At 37.3% G+C, this 20,745-nt stretch overlaps 1 protein-coding gene across 3 annotated transcripts in view; it reads right to left on the bottom strand.

Annotated features, from left to right (window-relative positions):
• LOC140126705 (dynein axonemal heavy chain 3-like) overlaps positions 1-20,745 on the bottom strand; it is an 883,215-nt gene that overhangs the window by 818,631 nt on the left and 43,839 nt on the right. For all 3 annotated transcript variants that reach the window (XM_072146467.1, XM_072146468.1, XM_072146466.1), the window contains exon 2: positions 17,479-17,570. Coding sequence is in view for 1 of the 3 variants with exons in the window: in XM_072146466.1 (XP_072002567.1) it covers positions 17,479-17,570 (92 nt within the window). In the remaining 2 variants the exon portion in view is untranslated. The remainder of the gene's footprint in view (positions 1-17,478; positions 17,571-20,745) is intronic.

The following is a 20,745-nucleotide window of genomic DNA, read 5'->3' as shown; positions in this document are numbered from 1 at the left end:
TATGGTTTACTGTTTCCGTAGCCCAGTGTCAATGTTAATGTCCAAACTCCATGGTCCAATTTGGCCACTTTGATGTGCAGGTACACCCTGCTACCCTATGCACACAATGACAGGCACGTCTTGCATTTTCAGTTTATCACAAAGCTAAGTTTATTTAAAATATATGTATGTACAGTGAATCGTAAGCTATCTTGAATCCATTATACAAAGAAGAAAGGGGTTTCCTTTCAGTTTGGGTAAAACATTTACTGGTAGGTTAACTTACAGATAAAATTTTACTGGTGAGGGTCCAAGTAATGGAGAAATCTTCCTATAGTTTAGCACATTACCTGTACTGTAATGCATTGCCTATATACAGAACAAAGTATTCACATATCTTTTCCTTTTTACTGTCCTTATTAAATGATAGGAAAGCTTTGAAACATGGCCAACTAAGTAATACACAGCTAATGTAATAATACAAATGGTGTTCTTGTACTGTACTGTATATATGTAATTAGATATTTTACAAAGCCAATGTACTTTACTATTAGTATTTTTCACAAAATTATTAATACTACAATTTCGTGTGATGTATACTGGCAAAGTGGATTACACAGACCATCATTGTTTGCCCTTGTCTAACTATAGATGATATTTTTCCTCTCTAAAATGCCCTCTCTTCTTATTTTACAGCTCACAGAAAATTAATAAATTTAGGCTTCTGGCACATACTGCACAGAGGTTACGCACAGATGACACTGGCCTCTCAAGCAGTCTGACACGGGCCACTGCATTAACCCCATTAAAGTGTGGGGGAGGTCTACAACAGCCCTGCCATAGAAGTTAGCTACATCTGTTAGAGATACTTACATATTTCTACTGCTTTATGAAGTTAGTTGTACTAAGTAAGAAATGTGTGTAAATATTCCATAATGAAGAAGGAAAGTCCAAGAAAACACAGAACATTTAGGAGTGTTCATGCAATGTTTATTCATGGCATTATTCTCCACTAGTCTCTAAATGAAATTTGACATTCATATATTTCCATTTGAAGATGTTATTACTCTATATTATCTTATTTAATTTGTAGATGCCACCCATGATTTCTAAAGCGCTGTAATATATGATAGTGCTATATATTGGGACACTTTTACTTACCTGTCCGAGGAGTTCACCTGAAGTGCATTGTTACGACGATAATGTACTCTGGCACGATTCAGTAAGATCGTGCGCCCGATATCCTGCATCTGTCGCTTCCCCGCTTAAGTCCGCCGGAGTTCACCTTCTGCTTCGCGGTGCATGTAAGTTCATGTCTGCGACCTCCACCGACCTCTTCCGTGTCCGCCCACCTCCAGTCTTATGGATACCTTCTGGTCACGTGAGTGACGTGACCCGGCACGCTTGAAGCCTGGAGGAGCTGTATGCTCCCACCACCATTTTTAAGAAGCCAATCTCAACTTCTCAGGGTAAGGTGTGTGAATACATATATGTGTATATATATATATATATATATATATATATATATATATATATGTGTGTGTGTGTGTGTGTATGTATATATGTGTGTATATGTATATATGTGTGTGTATGTATATATGTGTGTATATGTATATATGTGTGTGTATGTATATATGTGTGTATATGTATATATGTGTGTGTGTATATGTATATATGTGTGTGTTACCAGCATTTAGACCTTTTGTTGGGTAACACACTGGTTACTCTGTTAGAACAGTTTAAGCCTCCTGCTATTAACCTTTATTCTTTTGTTGCCTCTTACATAATGGGGCACATATATGGGTACATTCACATATTTCGCCATAGATGGCAATGGCGGCATGGGGGCGGTACATTCCACGACCCTCTATGGAGAGGGGAGGAGTCACCCTTTCTCCTGTCCAGCACGCAGCCCTATGCCCGCCTGGCTGTGTGAACGTACCCTAACTGTGTGTGTATGTAAATATATATTAAACTTTCTTTTTCTTTTATTTTTCTCTTTCAGTTCCGTGAATGCTGTAGACCGATTTGGCGGACTACATCCATGGCCTGGATTATTTTTTACTAAAATGTTTGACAAGGGTGTGTCTAGAAGTTTTTATTTCAATAAAATATATTTCCTTGAGTGTGTAATAGACAAAAAAGGCTAACATTAACCCCCTTATCATTACGCTGACCATTTATAGATGATTAGGTACTGGGGTGGCTTAAAGATGGTATTATTGGGCTGTGTTGGCCCAAAAACTGACATCCCAGTAATGTCAGGGTGCTGCTGTTTTGGTTATGAAAATTAGGGAGGTCCTACTTCTTCTTATTTTCAACTAATTATTTATTTTTCAAAAAGGGTGTAGGGTCCTCATTTTATATAACCAGCCAAATACAGCAGCAGCACTTTTTTTGGCATTGGGTAAGGCGAGTTTTGTGTTAAAAAAAAAAAAAAAATTTAGGAAATATATTTTATTAAAATAAAAACTCCCCGACACACCCTTGTTTAAAATAAATCATCCAGACCGTGGATGTAGTCCACCAAATCAGGTGAAGTCTGCAGCATTGACACACACATACAAACACCCATATATATATATATATATATATATATATATATATATATATATACAGGCAGTCCCCGGGTTACATACAAGATAGGGTCTGTAGGTTTGTTCTTAAGTTGAGTTTGTATGTAAGTCGGAACTGTATATTTTATCATTGTAATTCCAGCCAGAACTTTTTTGGTCTCTGTGACAATTGGATTTTAAAAATGTTGGGTTGTCATAAGAATCAATATTAACACTAAAGCTTCATTACAGACACATTTGATAACTGTTATAGCTGATTATTGTAGCCTAGGACTAAAGCACAATAAATTACCAATATCCAGAGGTCCGTTTGTAACTAGGGGTCGTATGTAAGTCGAGTGTTCTTAAGTAGGGGACCGCCTGTATATATATATATATATATATATATATATATATATATAGCAAGAGTTTGCTATGGGGCCCACTCATTCCGAGTTACGCCACTGATTTAAAGCATGGTATTTTATTCCATGGCCAAACCTATGAGCTTGACATGTTAAAATTAAGTTTAAAAAACTGAACACAACTCGGGTGGTGTATCCCTTCTAGAGAAATACACTATTTTGTGCACAGTAGCAGCAGCAGGGTGAAATTGGTAGCTGCTTTAAGAATATGGCCAGGTTGTTAAGGAACACACACACCAGAGATGAATCCCCTATCACCCCTGTAGTCACTGGAATGGACCTTGGTCCAGCTGTCTTCTGCTGACAGGGCAACTGTGGGACACGGTTCTAATGTTTCCTGCTGTCTGGATTCAAGTCTACAACAAATTGAGTGCGGTTGAGAGATCCACTGCCAAACTAACTGCCTTTACCAAGGCAGGTAAGAAGAACGCTGTTTGTTCCATACTCTCAGCAGAAGAGTTACCTAGACTCCAGATGACACTTTAAGCTTGCTGCTTTGGCTTCACTACCTGACAGCACCAGCATCCATGACAGCAAAAACATCTTGGCATTTAAAAGGTTAAAACACCTTAACCAGTATTGTCATTTTATCGTAGGCATTTTGTGGGGAGAGATGTACACTCATGGCTAATAATAATACATGCTACTGCTTTGGGTGGTGATAGATGCAGAAGAAAGGTTTGATTCCATCACATGTGAGACAATATTTGCCACATCTTTAGCTTTCAATTTGACGTGCAGTTTAATTGATGGAAAATTGTATAACATAACATGCAATTGGAATTTTTTGGTCTCGGGCAGGACCTTCCTCAAACTGCAATAAAGCAAAACACAATAACAGCCAAAGGGGGGAACTGCACAGCTCTAAATGTAATACAATAGCCAAAATAGAAAAGCTAAAATACAAAGCAAAATACAAGTAGTGTGTCATGACGTGGCAACACTGAAGTGACAATGCAAAATGCTTTATTTATCATTACAAAAGGCAAAACATACATAACAGAAATATAAAAACATTTAAAAAGTACACACATGTCTTACTACCATCTCAAGTCTGCACTGGATGAAGAGGCCCAAGTATACACATCTAATAATATGCCTGGTCACTAGGTGTCTGGCTGGCACTAATGAGTTAGATCCCAACTCCCGGGCTGAATAAAAGCAGTACATGCAGTAAAGTGCAAAATAAATATAGAAAGCATATCTCATGAACCGAGATTCAATAGTATCAGGTTCAGATAACAAAAGTCAGAAATAAACCCAAGAGTGTAAAACTGAAGTACCAGTCTAACAGTGCACACAGCAGATGCTTGTACTAAAAGGTTAGGCCCATTGTCAGGGCAGTGAATGAACGAGACCTGACAAGAGGTGGGAGGCACCCTACGTGTATGGTCACCTTCCTCATGGAAAAGAACTTGCACAACTGTAACTGTGTGTTACCAGCATTTAGGCCAAGATTTAGTAAATGTGCCCAATATATTTATGTCTGGTCCTGATGATTTTTTTCCATCCACTATAAATACATCATCCAGCAAAACATCAATAAGGCAACAGTATACTATGCTACAACTACAGGCATTATAAGTGTTTTAACAGTAAAAAAGAAACATCTTGAAAATAATCAATCAAAATGTGTGAGCTAATATATATATTTTTTTTCTTTACCGAATACAAAGTAAATAACCCTGTGGAGCTCTCGCAGTGTTTCAAAAATAAGTAAAAATAATACATGTGAAAGTCAAGCAGAAAATCTGCAGAGCATGTCTCATAATGAGCAAAGATAGACAGTGGGCAGACAACTTTGTGGAGGACCATAGGCACAATAGGAACATATTGCTTTAGCTGCAAGAAACTGCTAGACTAAACTGCCAGAGTACCAGTTCACAGCAGTGCCCATAAGCTGCATTAAATTTAATACTTAGCAAATTTTATGATGTACATTATATATTGTTATTAATAAATTTAAACAAAGTTATATAGTCCAAAATTAAAGTACATAATTCCTCCACCTTAATTGTAATTATTAAATTATCTCTGTGGAGGCAAACACAATCTTACTGCACAGTTGGGCACAGTTATGTCATTGACTTTCTCATAACTACTGCTGCCCCATGTGGCCACCTGCACTATCCTATCATATTCTTTCAATATATATTTATTCTGGAAAAGTTTGTGTAAAAAGAGTTGGAAATCTTCACACAGATAAGGAGGAATTCTGGCGTAATTTGTGCCAAACAATGTTGTGCAAAACATTTATAAAGGTGTTTATTAAATATCAAGTGTTTATTAAAGTAGTACATAAAGTATGTTTCAGTTAAGTGACCTTTAATTACGTTTTTATGTAGCCAAAACTTTTTTAAATGCTGTAGGTATTGGTGTCATTGGTGTCTATAAGAGAAACAAGAGTCCTTCATTTGTATTATCTTATTTTTACTCTACTCCTTAAACTTTTGCTTCTGGTGCCTTCATTAAAACAGGTAATTTGTATTTTGACAGCCAATATTCCGTTCTGATGTGGAAGGAAGCTTAAAAAAGTGGGATCTGGGATGCAAAAACCTGTGGCTAATATCAACAGAGGCAGCAAAATAAAGAAATTATCCTACACTATGGGCACCAGATGAGTTCATGAATACCAGACTGCGCATGGTCTGTTTTCATTGACTGAGCACAGTCATGTGGCAATGGCCATATAGGGGTTGGCCACTTTTCAATAAATCTGTTCCATTAGACATGTATCTAAAAGTAGATGTACCTGTTTATTTGCCTTGTTTGATAGCTTCAGCCTTTTCTTTTCACAGTCCATCCTCACTGACAAAGTCAGGTAGAAGGGAAGGTAGGGAGCAGGATGAGTTTTATCTCTACTGCTGCAGCTCATCCCATTAAGCATAGCTCATAAACTTAACCAAGCACAGAGGGTCTTCACACTGTACAAAAGTAAGTAGCTGTACTGCAGAATCGCTTGATGAACATTGAGTGATTATCCACAAGGTAGTAAAGGCCCATAGGCAATATATGTAAAAGAGTGGCCTCTCTCCTCCAGGTTTTCATATGTGAGCTAGAACCATTATATGAATTGTATAAAATGATTACCATATAAATTGGAGTGTAAGCCATGTTTTTCAGCACAAAAAAAAATTGCGGAAAAAAACAAACTTCGCTTATACTCAAGTCTACAAAAGTTGATAGTCACCTTTACAATGAGGCCAGCGAGCCCCTACTATGGTCTGGCTGGCTAATATACTTTAGGCTGGCTGGCTGGCTATATACAATGGGCTGGCTGTTTACTGAGGGGGAAGGGGACTGGCCAGCCATATACTGAGAGGAGGCTGTGACCAATGAATTTCCTACCCTAGGCTTATAATCAAGTCAATAGGTTTTCCCAGCTTTTTTGTGGTAAATTTAGATACCGCAGTTAATATTCAGGTCGGCTTATACTCATGTATATACAGTATGTTATTAAATATTATAAAATATTTATCAATTAAAATTATTATTTCAATATATTTTGTATGGAGCTGCAGTGTTATCAACGCCTCATGCATTAAACATGTATTATAATAGGTTACTAAAGCCATGATAGAATTTTTTTCAAAAATTATGAAATTCTTGTAGAAACATTCATCATGAGATAATATAAAGATGAAAGATAACAAAACTTTATAATTCCCCTTTTTCGCTTAAGACAGTAACCTCCTTGTCCTTGCAGCTTAGTTGTACGGATTTGCTATTTGAAACCATTACAGATGAGTTGTATAAAACTAATTCTGGAAAGACAAAGAAATCCTAAATTAACATGTATTTAAATTCAGGAAATGTTTGGTTTATACATTTTGTCCTAGGAGTCCAATTAACATAGAACATTGGAACATGTATACATCTGGAAGTAATCTTATCATTTGTTCAATGGAGACTACAAACAAACAAGGGCTGAGTAGGGTGCTAAGGAAAAGCTGTCAATCTATTGGGTTACCATCATTTAAGGATTACAGGAGCGTGAGATGAAATGTCAATGAGGAATTAGACAATAAAATTGACTGCATCACTATCACTGTGGCCATATATACTGGTTTACCTATGATCAGACTGAATGTCCCTGCAGATAAACACTTGATGAAACTTTGGCACAACTTCTAATACACTACATGTTCATAGTAAGCCAAGTCTGGAACTGAATCAATACTGTATAAAGCATCCACATTTTCAGACTAGTTGTGAGCAATGAAAATAGGGCAATTTAAACATCATTTTTAAGATTTTTTTTTCATCACTCTATATATATTTGCTACAATCACCACTGTATATTCCGCAATTCTCACACTAGGCCTAATTACTACTGACATTACAAGTTGGTAGACATTTTCTATGCAACGCCTCCTGAGAAAGCAATAGGCAAAACCCGCGTCGGGGCGAGGGGCAGACGGCAGTTGCAGCAGTAAGGTAATAACCATGTTGATACTCAACTAAGATAAGGAGTCAGGACCTAATAGTGGACAAACATGATAGAGGTGTCATTATGAATTAAGATCAGGGATACAAGACTATTACTAATACTTGTAAAGTGCAATACCGGACTGTTGTTGTTGGTTGTCTTGCTCCTTCTATACTTGGGATACATTTTTAAACCAGTGTAAGACTATTTGAAAGTGTTTTTCTGTTTTTAAATTTGATGAAATAAAAAATATTTTTTAAAGTTTTTATTATATAGTTGATGAGTTCCCCTTCTTTGTAAGGCGCTTAACATATGGTTCGGGGGAAGTCATCCTGACTTTAGGATACCTTTAGGGACGCAATAAATTTGGGTTATATTTTCTATGCACCGCTTACAGCTTTATTACACCATATTCAAGACCCACTGACAATAATTGATTTTACCAAATATCTACACTCCCTCACCATGTGGGTTATACTATAGGTTTTCATTATCGATCAGTGATACCAAATATGTGGAATATGTAGTAGTTATTTTAATCTCTATTATAATAGAATATTTAGAATGAGTTTGGTTCAAATGAATGTAGGGCGATTTGTTGTTTCATTTTTTCTTTAAAGTTTTTTTTGTCTTTAAACATTTTCTTACTTTTTTTTGAGGGGAGTAGAGTAAGATGGTATTGCAATGTATTGTGGCTGTCAGTATATTAAGTATAATAGTATTTTAGGTATATTAGTATGTAAGGTCCTGCCAGAGGCCTTTGGATGCCATGGTGGTAAATTCCTGCATGGCATTCGATGAAGAGGGTGTTTACAATTTCTTAGATGCTGAGGTCAGTGCGGAAGACTGCATCTATGGGTTTAAATGGGAACAATCAATGGGCTCCATGGTCATGTGCAGGACATGCAGGTGCAGGAGTTGTTATTATCACACGGCTCTGATTACTCTCTGTGATAATAACGGCTCCTGCACCTGTGTGTCCATCACATCAACATGGACAGATTTCTATCCACTGGAAGCAAATATAGAAGCTTTCTATAGCAGGACAGCAAGCAGAGATCTAGAAAACCATGAGGAATTGATACAGAATGTATACTCGAAAATTGTATAACTTTTCTTTACACAAGCTATATCAATTATTTGCTGAAAGTGGACAACCCTTTTAATGGATGTTCTACTCATGTTTTTTCTTTAACTCCAGGGTGCATGCACTTTAAACGTCTATTGTTACCTGCAGTGCAGCCAAGATTCCCTACTGAGGAAAAAGGTTGAAAACTAGTCAATCATTGGGATAGTTTTCATGTGTATGTCCAGAAGCCAACCTGGTTAAGGGACACAGAGGTGGCCATTTATATTTTTTTTTTCCTTTGTATGTATGTTTTTTTCTGTCTACATCAGTCCTGATGTTCACAATTTTGGTTGCCCCGGGATCCGACTGTAAATTTTCTTCTCATGAAAGTCTTCTCCTTTCTGCTTGCTGCAGTCTCCAGCCCTTCCCCCAGCATTCCAAAATGAGCTCACACACACATGTCCTGCCTGCAAGTAGCAGTGTGAGGAGACTAAATCTACCAGCTACAGGCAAGATAAGATCTTTATAGCAAGGGAATGAGTTTTAGAAGAGCTGACTGTGTGTTTCATAGCTCAGATGTAGCAGAGACATAGCAGAGCTGAATTTTGTCATTGTGTTTTATATCTATCTCATGGATCTCATCATCTCCCATCTCTGATGTCTCATTTCTCTTTCTGTGTTTCAGATACCAGTAAATGTTTATAGGCTAAATGCATATAAACCTGTTTATAAATGTATATAAACCTGTACCCCAATAATCTAACCACATTGTCAGCTCACAACTTCTCAGAGCACAGAGGAATCATGAAGTGTCTGCTTAGAGAGTCCCCGCCCACACTCTTTTACATGGATCATCGCTGAGAGTTATGGGAGGTAAAACATCAACTGTGTAAAAGACAGATATATAACTGTTGTAAGGAGCCAGTCTAATGATAACACAACTACTTCCATTACAACAAACCTTGAATAAATGCCTTATCCATACAAGGGCACCCTACAGACTGGTGACATCCATTTAGTGTAGGGATGGTCATGTGTATTTGAAAGGTTATCGTTTCATGTCACATTTTCCATTACAGGTGACATAGTAGTAGTGAGGAGGAACTGGATTTACAGTTCATGGATGATAACCTTTGATCCTATGTACTTATATTGGTATTTATATTGTAGTTGGTATTTGGGTATTACTATTGTTATTCGTATTGAGGCGCAGACCCGTATGATTAAAAAAAAAAAACTGTTACCAAACCAGGACCCCAACCAGTACTACCTGGGATCAGTGCTGGTGTTTAAAGAGGGTGGTTTCTAAACTTCTAATGAAGTTTCAGCACATGGAAGCCTAAACAAGGGTTTTCCTAGACTTTAGATATCTGGGATGAGTCAAAACTGAATGATAAGTTTGCCTTCGTCATTTAAAAATTGCTTGTCTTGAGCCAATTTCCTTAAATATTTTTAATTAAAGTATATTTTTCCCTGTTCGTTTTTTCTCTTTGGTATTGTTAATATCTCTATAAACACTACTGTTGGTTAAATATTATATGGAGTGCCATGAGGATAAAAAAATGCTGACAAATTTTCATTTTTTTATTGCCTGCAGACACAGCCTTATTATCCAGCCTGCATCCGCCAGAGAGTATATGCAATGCCCCTCCATGTAGATATTTTAGATAGGTGTAATTTTCAAAATGACAACATAATTGTCAATATTGCAAGTGCCTGGAAGGCAATATTATGTCTAGACTGGAGTAAATGTTCAATTTATCAGATACATCTTAAGCAGCAGGATATGATGGCGCACCGCTAATAGATGTATTATTTAAAGCTATGGCAAAGAAATTTAAGATTCTTAACGACTGATAGGCCAGCGGGAATAATCCCAGGCATAACAAAATGTAATTGTTTTGTAACTATGCATATGTCCCTTTGCAGGAGAAAGGATGCAGGAATTTGCATTTTAACCAACTTAAGTCGTGATAAATAACTAAAATTTAGCTGTTTGTCTCCATTAGTAATTAAGAAAACCCTGAAACATTGTTCTCTGCTGGCATTTTTTCATCAAATTTTAGTGTAGCCTCCAGTCTGTTTGTAATTGCGCTGTACTGTAGGCAGCTTGCCTCAAAGCACAGAGCATATGGCATCCTCACAGGACTGGATATCATTTTTTTCCGAGGATGTGCTAGTCAGTTGGTCACTGTCTTTCTCTCCAGAATAATTGAAACAGCTGATCTAATCCATTTTGGAGGTGAGAAATTCTCTTTTGTCTTTCGCCTGAACATTTTGACTTGATTCTGTCTGAGCTGCAATATATCCTTGAAGACACACAGAAACACAGTTGATAGCAAATCAGTTGACGGTAAAGACAGATTACATGGTGTCTATGAAGTATTGTACACCATACTGTGTCATGAAACCTACCTATATTTACTTCTAGTGTTCAAAGCCCAAATCATATTAAAAAAAAAAAGGAAAAAAAAAATCCTCTATCAAATATTTAAACATTACACTGTGGATGTAGCGCTCCTTTCATTATTTACCATTTTTTGCCTCCTACGCTGAGAGATTACACATTTTTAATAAAGCTCAATTAAAAATTTAAGGAATGCACAGAGGAGGAGGAGGAATTACGCAGGGAGGAAAGAAAAAGTCCAGATCTAATATTAATAGCAGAAAATCGCACCGTTCAGAACAGTGAATTCAAGTTGTTAATCACTGGCAGAAGCAACCTGTTTATAAGAAACAGTAAATCAGGGGAGTAGGAAAACGCGCAGAAACTCTCCCAAATGGAAATGTTTTTCTATTTTTAGCTTTTATTGTCTTATGTGCATGAAGCAGATATGACGCCGTTGGATGTCTATAGATAATATTAACCCCCAGTTTGAAAATTTTCTTCTACTGTAGCAAAGACTTTTGTCCAGTCTGCACAAATAATCTCTATGGCAACAGTTCTGCGGCTCCAGAATTGTTTCATTAGTTATGATTCTACGTTCTTTTTAATAAAATCAATCAGGAGAAAGAGTATCCCACAGCATTCTAAGAGGAATGAGCACATCATCAGCTTTCGCACATTAAAAGATTTAATTAAGGTCTAATTAGGAAAATGAAGGAATTGCAAAATGAAATGCAAATGTAGATTTATGTAAAGTAATAGGAGCTAAGTCAGGTTTGGAATGACTTGTTTATGCCACCTCAGGTCACACACTACAAAATAGAAGCATATTCATTTGTCTTGTGGCTTTGTTTGTTTCTTCTAAAGCGAGAATTATTAATCTTCTGGAGCTATGTCACAACCTTTTGATCGCATACCAAGTTTATGAGCTTGGAGAAGAGCCAAGCCACTACTGCAGTGTGTGTTGAAAGAAACTTTCAGTTCATGGTACACTAGACACTTGGATTTAGTTTCTATCACAATAGATTGTGTGAACAGACTAATACAGTCATGCAAGACCCAAAAGGAAATCTAGATGCTAGTTTCACAAACTTCTCAGGTTTCTTTGATAATTGCCCAAATCTATTTTTAAAAAAGTTGGTAATAAAGATACTGCTCACTTGTACTCAATATTGTAAACCACAAACTACAATGCAATACAAGAGGTGTGGTCAGAAGGGGGAGGGGGATATAGCATATGTCAACAAATATATATCTCCTTCTACTTGTCCCTTAGTTTCTGCAGTATAAACTAAACTTGTTTGTAAAAGGTACTTTAGGAGTTAAAAAATCTTTACTATCAAAGAGAGTCAATAGTTTAAACTTTGCAAAGCTGCAAACAGAACAGTGGAAAATGCATTTATATTCCAGGATGGTACCTGGACTTGGACTAATACTGTGTGAAATCTTGCAGCACAAGCCATTCCCTCAGAAGACATCTGATTAGATGTTGTAGCAGATAAGGGGCTGGAGAGTAGCTGGAATTAAGAGATAGAAGAACACAACAGCTTGAGTAGATGCCCCCAGTGCTTCAAGTCCAGTTACAATATTAACAAACACTTACCCCCCTCCCTTCTTCATCGGGCCATGTGCTTCACCTGTTGTTATGGCTCAAGTGAGCACACTGACATGTTCATGGAGCCTAACAGGGAAACATTCTTGTCTCTCAGTGCAGGACTACAGAAATGAATGGGTCCCGTACCATTATGTACTCTCAAATACTGTCAAAACACTTGGGTGGCAATGACCATCTTTGGATAATCTGAATTTACTAGTAGACAGATAACCTCTTTGCTTTTACATTCCAAGCTTTATATGGAAAACTTAATTATAGACAGAATTTCTCATGTAGAGAAATAATGTGTGTCCATTGTTATGATATTCTAAGGTGGTAGATCATAGGAGACATTGTGCCCTAACAAGTATCTATTTCTGTCATTTCATGTCCATAGCTCTATTTGTAGGCGAATATGCAAAAAACCTTTTCCAACAGTAGAATTACATTTCTGTTCCTTCAAGGAGGGGAAGAAAAGAACAACCTGACAGCAATGTGCCAGGCTGTAACCTCAGTTGACATTTGCCCTTAAACTTTTAAGAGGTGAAATGCACATTTTAAATCCAACATGAACATGCTATAAAAACAGCAAAGATTCTGTAATAAAAGGAGCCCAGAAAATGTATCAGACAGAATAGAAAGAAAGATCTGCAAATAATGGAATCCTGTAAGTCTTAACGGCCGGTGATATTTTTTTTGGTGTTTAACCACTGGAATGATGTCACACCTTTTATGGTAATGGTGTTTAGCTCTTTTGCTGCTCTTTGTATTTGAATGCCATAATATAGTATTCTAAAACAGTTTTACATACCAGTTTAATTATCAGAAACAGATTCCCCTACCCTAGAACCCCTAGTAACGGGTAACTAAGATTTTACCTTAAAGGGGTATTCCCACAAAGGACAAGATTCTTAAATATACTCAGGAAAACACATTCTCTAATTCACTGTTATTAACAAAAATACAATAATTTTAAATATATAACCTGTCTATATAATCAGCCCCGGTGTTTGCAATTTTGGTTATCCCTGGATCTGACCATAAATCTTCTAACTATTGTCATACAATTCCATCTAGCATATCTTGCATTACATGAAAAAGGGAAGGAGTAGGAGGCAGACAGCACACCTCAGACACAGGCACTTCCTGGTTCAGCCATGCTTCTAGCAGCATAGAGAGGACACAGCAGCAGCTGCTCTACAAATAAGATAAGCTTTGTATCCCATGGAAGGGGTTACATAGCAGCGCTGACTTATTGATTAGATGAGGCAGCAGAGCTCAATTTTCATCATTGTCTCATCTCTCTTTTTCTATGTCTCAGATACTAGTAGACTGTTTAGAAGCTAAATGAAAGTGTAGCTTAACCATCTACTCTGATAATCTAAGCACATTGTCATCACACAGCATCTCACAGCACAGAAAAATTATGAAGGGTCTTTTTGTCTGCTCAAAGAGCACTCTGGAATTTTACAATGACCATTGCTGAGTTAACAAACTGAGTAAAATTGCAAAGTAAAGGGTCAAAAATGATCTTTATTGTGAAAACATATCTAGGGGATCAACATTTGAGAACTTTCATTCAAGAGCAAACCACTTTAATGCATTTGGATAATTTTCTGTTTTTTTTTCTCTTTTATTTCAACAGGTTAAATGTATTTAAATTGTATATTTGCAATTGCATCTAATTGCAACTTTACATATCTAAATTATTGGTAAATGTAATTTATATAGATTTGTGTCTGGTTGACCTGGGGACTTTGATATTGTGAAGTCATCAGTAGATACATAACATGCAAGGTTACTAGTGGACATATTGGGGGAGTAGTTCATCCTTTACTTAAGATTCATGACAGCTAAATTACTGTACTTACTTACTAAGAGGCTAACATGAGAGCCATAGGAAACTTGTAATCTCTTTGACTGCATTGCTTTGTTATCTGAAAGCTTTATTGCAAAGGGAGTAATCCTTCTGCACACATCTAAAGTCTACACTTTCCACTCAAAATAATACGCATATATATTCAATAGACTTATGGTAGATTTGTATGATTACATAATTCATCTGGATTACAAAAAGTATGATTAAATACCCATACAGTGCAGAAATCTACAGATAAGTCAGCCTTCATTTAGTAAAAGCAAATATCAGGCAATGTACACATTCTTATCAGATACATCATTGTCTCTATGCTACTGGAACAAACATAAATGAAAAGTAACTGGTGAAACAGTTGACACAGCTACCAAGTGTATAGTTACATTTCAGTTGATAACTAAATGCAACAATTTAGTGGTGCATCCGAAGTTATCCTAAATAAGAGAAATGGTTTACATGGTTTTCATTTTGTGTGACTTCTCCGAAGGGCAAATATGCAAAGTTTTATGCATAAGGAAAACCCAACCTCTTTTAGCTACCTTGTAAGATATCTCCCTTGACATCAAGCATGAACTACAAGAAGCCTTATGACATGATGTGGGATTAAAACCAAACCAGTATATCTATTCCAGAAGGACAGACTCCCAACTGTAGACAGCACACCTGGTTGGGTCTCTTCAGTACAGCGTAGGGAACTGGTTTGGCTGAGTGAGAGGCTTGTGACTAGGGTCGGGAAGTAAGAGTTCTCCTTACAGAGACTGCAAATTGAGGCCACCGTGTAGGCGTGTGGAGCCGAGGCACCTAATTTTAACATGAAAAAATGGGAAAATCTATTGACTCAAGTATAAGCCTAGGGTGGAAAATTCATTGGTCACAGCCTCCCAAGTATAAAGCCAGCAAACACATGCCCCCTTCTATATAGCCAGTAGTCCCCTGCCCCCAGTATATAGCCAGAAGCCCATATCCCTCAGTATATAGCCAGACGCCCCCTGCTCCCTAGTATATAGCCAGTGCCTGCCCCCAGTATATAGCCAGTGCTTGTTTGCCAGTATATAGCCATTGGCTGCCCCCCAGTATATACCCAGTGCCTACCCACTATGCTCAGCTTAAAAAAAACTCTGTCCTCTTCTGTCTTCCGCTCAGGCTTCATCTTCGGGTCACTGCACGCAGGGACCCACAAGACGAGCCGCAGCTGAGGACAGAAGAGGACCTGCTGGGGCATCGGAAAGTTGACTACAGAGTGGTTACAGAGTATAAGCCAAGTTAGGGTTTTTCAACACATTTTTTGGTTTTTGATCAAGTATATACAGTAGTAAATTTGTATGATACACAGGAGATGTTTGTAGGAGATCCTTCCTAGAGAAGGATATGCAATTATTTGGAACACTGTCATTATAATAAGACCCTGCAATTGCTCCCATTATTCCTGTATGTTCCTGCCTTGTTATATTATGCAGCAGAGCTCCTCAGTGACTTGGAGATATAATAACGTAGCCATGTACTGCTTGTCATTATCAAACAGCTATTTACTTTTTCTTCTCTATACTCATACAAAAGTCTCTGGATAATGGGTTTCCACATTGAATACCTCACACATGCTTTGTTTCATTATCCAGAAATGATAGCACCCAGTACTCCCTATTCCCGTACAGTCACCCTAGAACCTGCAATAACCTGCCAGGATGCATTACAATCCAGCATTGTTCCAATCACTTCTGACATTGCTACACGCTTTCAATCACTTACTCATTCTTTTCCATCTCAACATTAAAAATTGGCTGTAAGTACTCACCTACACAATAGCCCAAACACTATGCATTTCACTTATAATACATTTATTACAATATTATTACCTCCTCATTCTAACTTTGTACATGTAATTGCTAGGTTTATGATGACTGGAAGAAAAGAAATCTTGGCAAACATGAACTGCTGTTTTGAAACACTTCTCCAAGGAAACTTAAGGAGGTACAAGCTGTGTCATACCAATGGCTATGGAAAATATTGAGTAGAAATTGGTGTATATAAAAAGACACCAGAGACAAATACTCGCTGATTAAACCATGAGCACCTTCAGCTAAGTATACACTGCTAAATGTCCAATCAACAGGTTTTTTATCTACAATAATTCATTGATATCTTACGGTCAGAGCACGTCTATCAATGTGTGGTCCTACGACCCAGACATTGACAGATGTGCAGAACAGAGACCCTGCTGTAATCCAATGGCTGCTCAGGAACACATGTTCATAACTATGCTAAATGTTAAGATAAGCTTCTGTGTCTGAAAGAACACTGAAGGGATCATACATAGCACTCCAAAAAACAACACAGCCCCTTAGTTTTAGTGTTCATATGGTTCCTATTTGCACATAAATGGGTTGTGCTAAGAATGGGTGTGTTTTCATGAAATCCCTTTAAGATTAGATATTGGAGCATTTCAATATTGCGAATTAGCAATAGTACAAACACAACTTCCACTAACTCCTCTGCAGTCTGTTTTCTAACAGTATTCTATTATAATGAAAGGACTATGGTGAGCTCTCAAAGCTAACCTGCTCTTTCACCAGTTCAGAATAGGCATGATACCAATCATATTAAATGGGTTTCCAGTTTCAACAAATTTTTCTATCAAGTTCTTATGTTTTCTAACGTCCATAGCTCAATTTTGGTGGATTAAAACCTGTCCATTTTCTTGTGATCATGTCACACAGGTGCACAGCGCATTACAACACACAGCTCTGATTACTCTGTGATATAACGAGACGTGCACCTGTGTGATATCGCATGACCATGGATAGATTTATATCCATAGGAAGTATGCACCGAATGGCAACAAGCAAAGACCTAGTAACTATATCTGTATATTGGAAAACTGTATAATGTTTCATCATACAAGAAAGTAATATTTTGTTGCGGAAACTGGACAATATTTAAAACTCAATGGGGTAGATATATAAAGGTGTCCAAATGTAAAATACTAAATTGAAACAAATCACTGGACTACTTGTATTTCTAAAGAGTAATGTGCAAAATAAAACCTGTTTTTTTAATTGGTATGGTCAACAAAGGCAGTTTGTTATAAAACAGTTAAGACTGTTTTTTTTTTATTTTTTAAACTTTTTGAGCAATGAAGATGACATAAATTGTAATATGTCTACCTACCTTACGTGTCTGTGGAATTTTTCCTCCTTGAATGGAACTGCTTGAGTGAAAGCCCCATGTTGTAGTATTTTGGGCTTCTCATTGTCCACAACCTATGATAAGTAACAAAAATTGTCATTCACAAAGCAAAGAATGTTAGAAAGTACTACACAAAAGAGAAAAATAATTAGATAAGATACAGCTCACCCCTGCAATTTTCTGAGGTTTTAAAGTACAGTTCCAACAGCCCTATGAGTGCTCCAAGAATATCCAATTGCAGAAAAATGGTAATCCCAGCACTCTTTAAAACAACTCCTTTATTATTTCAGTTTAGAATGACATATCCATGCAGTACTTAAGTCAGCTTATGCGTTTGAAGCCTACAAATTCCCTTTAGTCATATCCTAGTCATATACTATGAATAAGGATGTTTGTACACGAACACTGTCTTAAGTAGTGCATGGATATGTAATTTTGAAAAGCAATAATAAAGAAGAAGTTGTTGCTGGGATTCCCTTTTTTCTGTAATATTATAAAGTGGTGCCATTAAGCGAGATAAGCAAATCATTCAAGATATAAGTTTTTCAAGCTTTTTCAAATTTGTCAAAAGAATCAGTTCAGGTTGAAATGAAATTGGTATGAACTGTTGTTGATCCAATATGCCTCCAAATTAGTATATAACACTCTTGTCTTCTAAATTACTTTGTCAATTTTTACCATTTTTTAAAATATTGCCTTGACTATTTTTTGGATGAATGCAATGGCAGATCAAGACTGCTGCAGGCGCTAGAATGTATGAATATTATAGCCTCTACAAGTTCAGAATTCACTTCCTACATATGGGACTGGAATTTAGCTTATTGGAGAATGGAGGGTGTGTCCCTTCTATCTGCTTTCAATCTGCAGTTTCTGAACCTTTGGAGGACCTTGAAAGTTCCTAAAAGGGCACTTGTGTGCATGTGTATTGAGAGTAGGAACAGATGTACAATATTAGCATGGGTGAAGGTCCTTATCAGTTTAAAATTTGATGTATGGTTTGTGGGGCAATGGGCCCACTACCTGCATCTACTACTGAATGGATGACAATATAAGGAAGCCTACATTTTGAAAGACTCATTTGAAGCAACTTTAATGAAACAAGTGCAGATGTGCCAAGGATTTCTGCTGTCATTTTATTCTCGGGCCTATAGTTAATGTGTTAAGTTGACTGTCTGACATTGTCAACTACCACACTCAATCCTGGCATGTAGTTTTCAAAGTGCCTCCTACTGTGTCTGTAATCTTTGACTCCAAATTAGGCAATCTAGGAAAACATTATCTAAAATAAACCACCCTCATCCTTCTTTTAAGGCTTCCTATCCACCATGTGGGCATTGCACAGTAGTGGGCCAACATGGAATGTTGTAGTTTTGCAATTCAGTTTTTGTCACTTTGCCTTGTACAGGCCAAAGCAAATGCTTTTAATGTACTGCGGTGGCAAGAAATGTGTAGAAATTCACCATAAAATCTATGTAGGTTTGTGATGCAACCTTATAGATAGAGTTTTTTTAGTTTGATATAGCCATGCTATTTACAGGCACCATACATTAAGTGGTCACCTAACAACTTATTTACATTTGATTGTTGCAAGAGATTTCACTTCATCTGTCAGGCTTTCATACAACCATATTCGGGGCAGTGGGGGCTGTGATCTGGCCACACTACTTGCGGGCAAATCATGGCCCACATTGAGTCCTATGACACGGACTCTGCTTTTTATGGAGGGGAGGGGGGTGAGGAACATTCGCCTCTTCTTTACCCAGGTGACCACACATTTGTGTGTAAGGGGGCTAAATCAAGAAGATGTCAGGTACCTTGGTGGATCACAATGGCACTCCTAATTAAGGCATAATAAGGCAGAGCTGTCCCAAAGAACTGAACAGAGCAAAAGTTTAAAGACTTTCAGACTGACTGTTCTCCCGGCCACTGGCTTTCCAGAGGTCTGACACCTTTGATCAGAATCTTATCCCCTATAAATGTCATTTATCTTTGCATATACTTCTAAAACTATGTACAGTACATCATGCCTAGATAAATGCGAGAAACAGTAAGTACCATCACAACAGGGCTCTCAGCTGAAATTATAACATGTCTCAGCACTACATAATGGTTGTAAGAGACACAATAATATAAAATCGAAGTGCTTTTCTTTTTTCTTCAATGCAAAGATGAGAATTCCAAATGTATAGAAAATAAAGCACAATTAAGAAATGCAAATTAAGCCACATGTGACCTTTTATCAGTGCCCTACAGATCATTCATAACAACCGCCTCCAGTAAACTATGTAGAAAATGTGTGTAATCTTTGGGCAAACATCTCCAGGTTTTGCCGTTTGATTTGGAGGAGCCTTTAACAAAGCAACCTTTAAAAGTTGTCAAACACTTCAATGCAACAGAACATGCAAGAAAGTCCACATGCGTGTACAGTTTCTTTAAATGTGTCAGTTGCTGTTTGCTGAACATAAAACTGTTTGCATCAGCTAACAAAAAACTATACTGCAGTGGTACAACTTTACCCCCTCCTCTTCATTACCGGTGCAAGTGCTATCGAAGAATATATTATCTTAGCAATCAATATATATTTATGCTGAAAGGAGTAGTACCCTACTCGTGTGTCTTTTTCCCCGTAGTAGTGACGTGTACTAAGATTAAAACCAAGCGCTGTCGTACATTTTTGTGCAGAGACTTTCTTGCACAATTTTTTGTTACTTTTCCACATTTGCTCTAGAACTGGTGGTGCACTGTTTATTAATGTATTCACTGTATTTATCTAGCTGTATCCAGCTGTTGAGACTAAAGTTAGTTTTATTGGCCATATGTGACTTTTTAAAAAGTCACAGAAAATTGTGCAAAAGTGAGCCTGATCTTGGCAGGAAGAAGCAGGACAACCAACCTTTTTGCGCAAAAATGTGCAACTATTTATTTATTTTTTTAAGTCTCATCCTCCACACCAGGTAGAAATGTAAGACTAACCAGCACAGGTCCAATTTAACACAACTAAAACTAACCTAAGACAAATTAGACTAAGAGACAAGAAAATAAAGGAACTATACTAACAGGAAAACTAGAAAGAGAAAAGATAAATCTCCCCCATAGAGTTGGTCACAGCATTGGTCACATGGGGGGATATTTATCAGGACCTCTGCGCACGCCAGTGGCGCAAAGGCCCTGAAATAATGACAAATGCTAGGTTATTGCTAGCTTTTGCGATTATTTGCCCCGATCCGCCACCTTCACGCCAGTGGGTTC

The sequence above is a fragment of the Engystomops pustulosus genome, chromosome 4 (assembly GCF_040894005.1).
Source record: "Engystomops pustulosus chromosome 4, aEngPut4.maternal, whole genome shotgun sequence".
Taxonomy (NCBI): domain Eukaryota; kingdom Metazoa; phylum Chordata; class Amphibia; order Anura; family Leptodactylidae; genus Engystomops; species Engystomops pustulosus.
The sequence above is the reverse complement of the archived record's forward strand: the minus strand, read 5'-3'. Positions and strand labels throughout refer to the sequence as shown.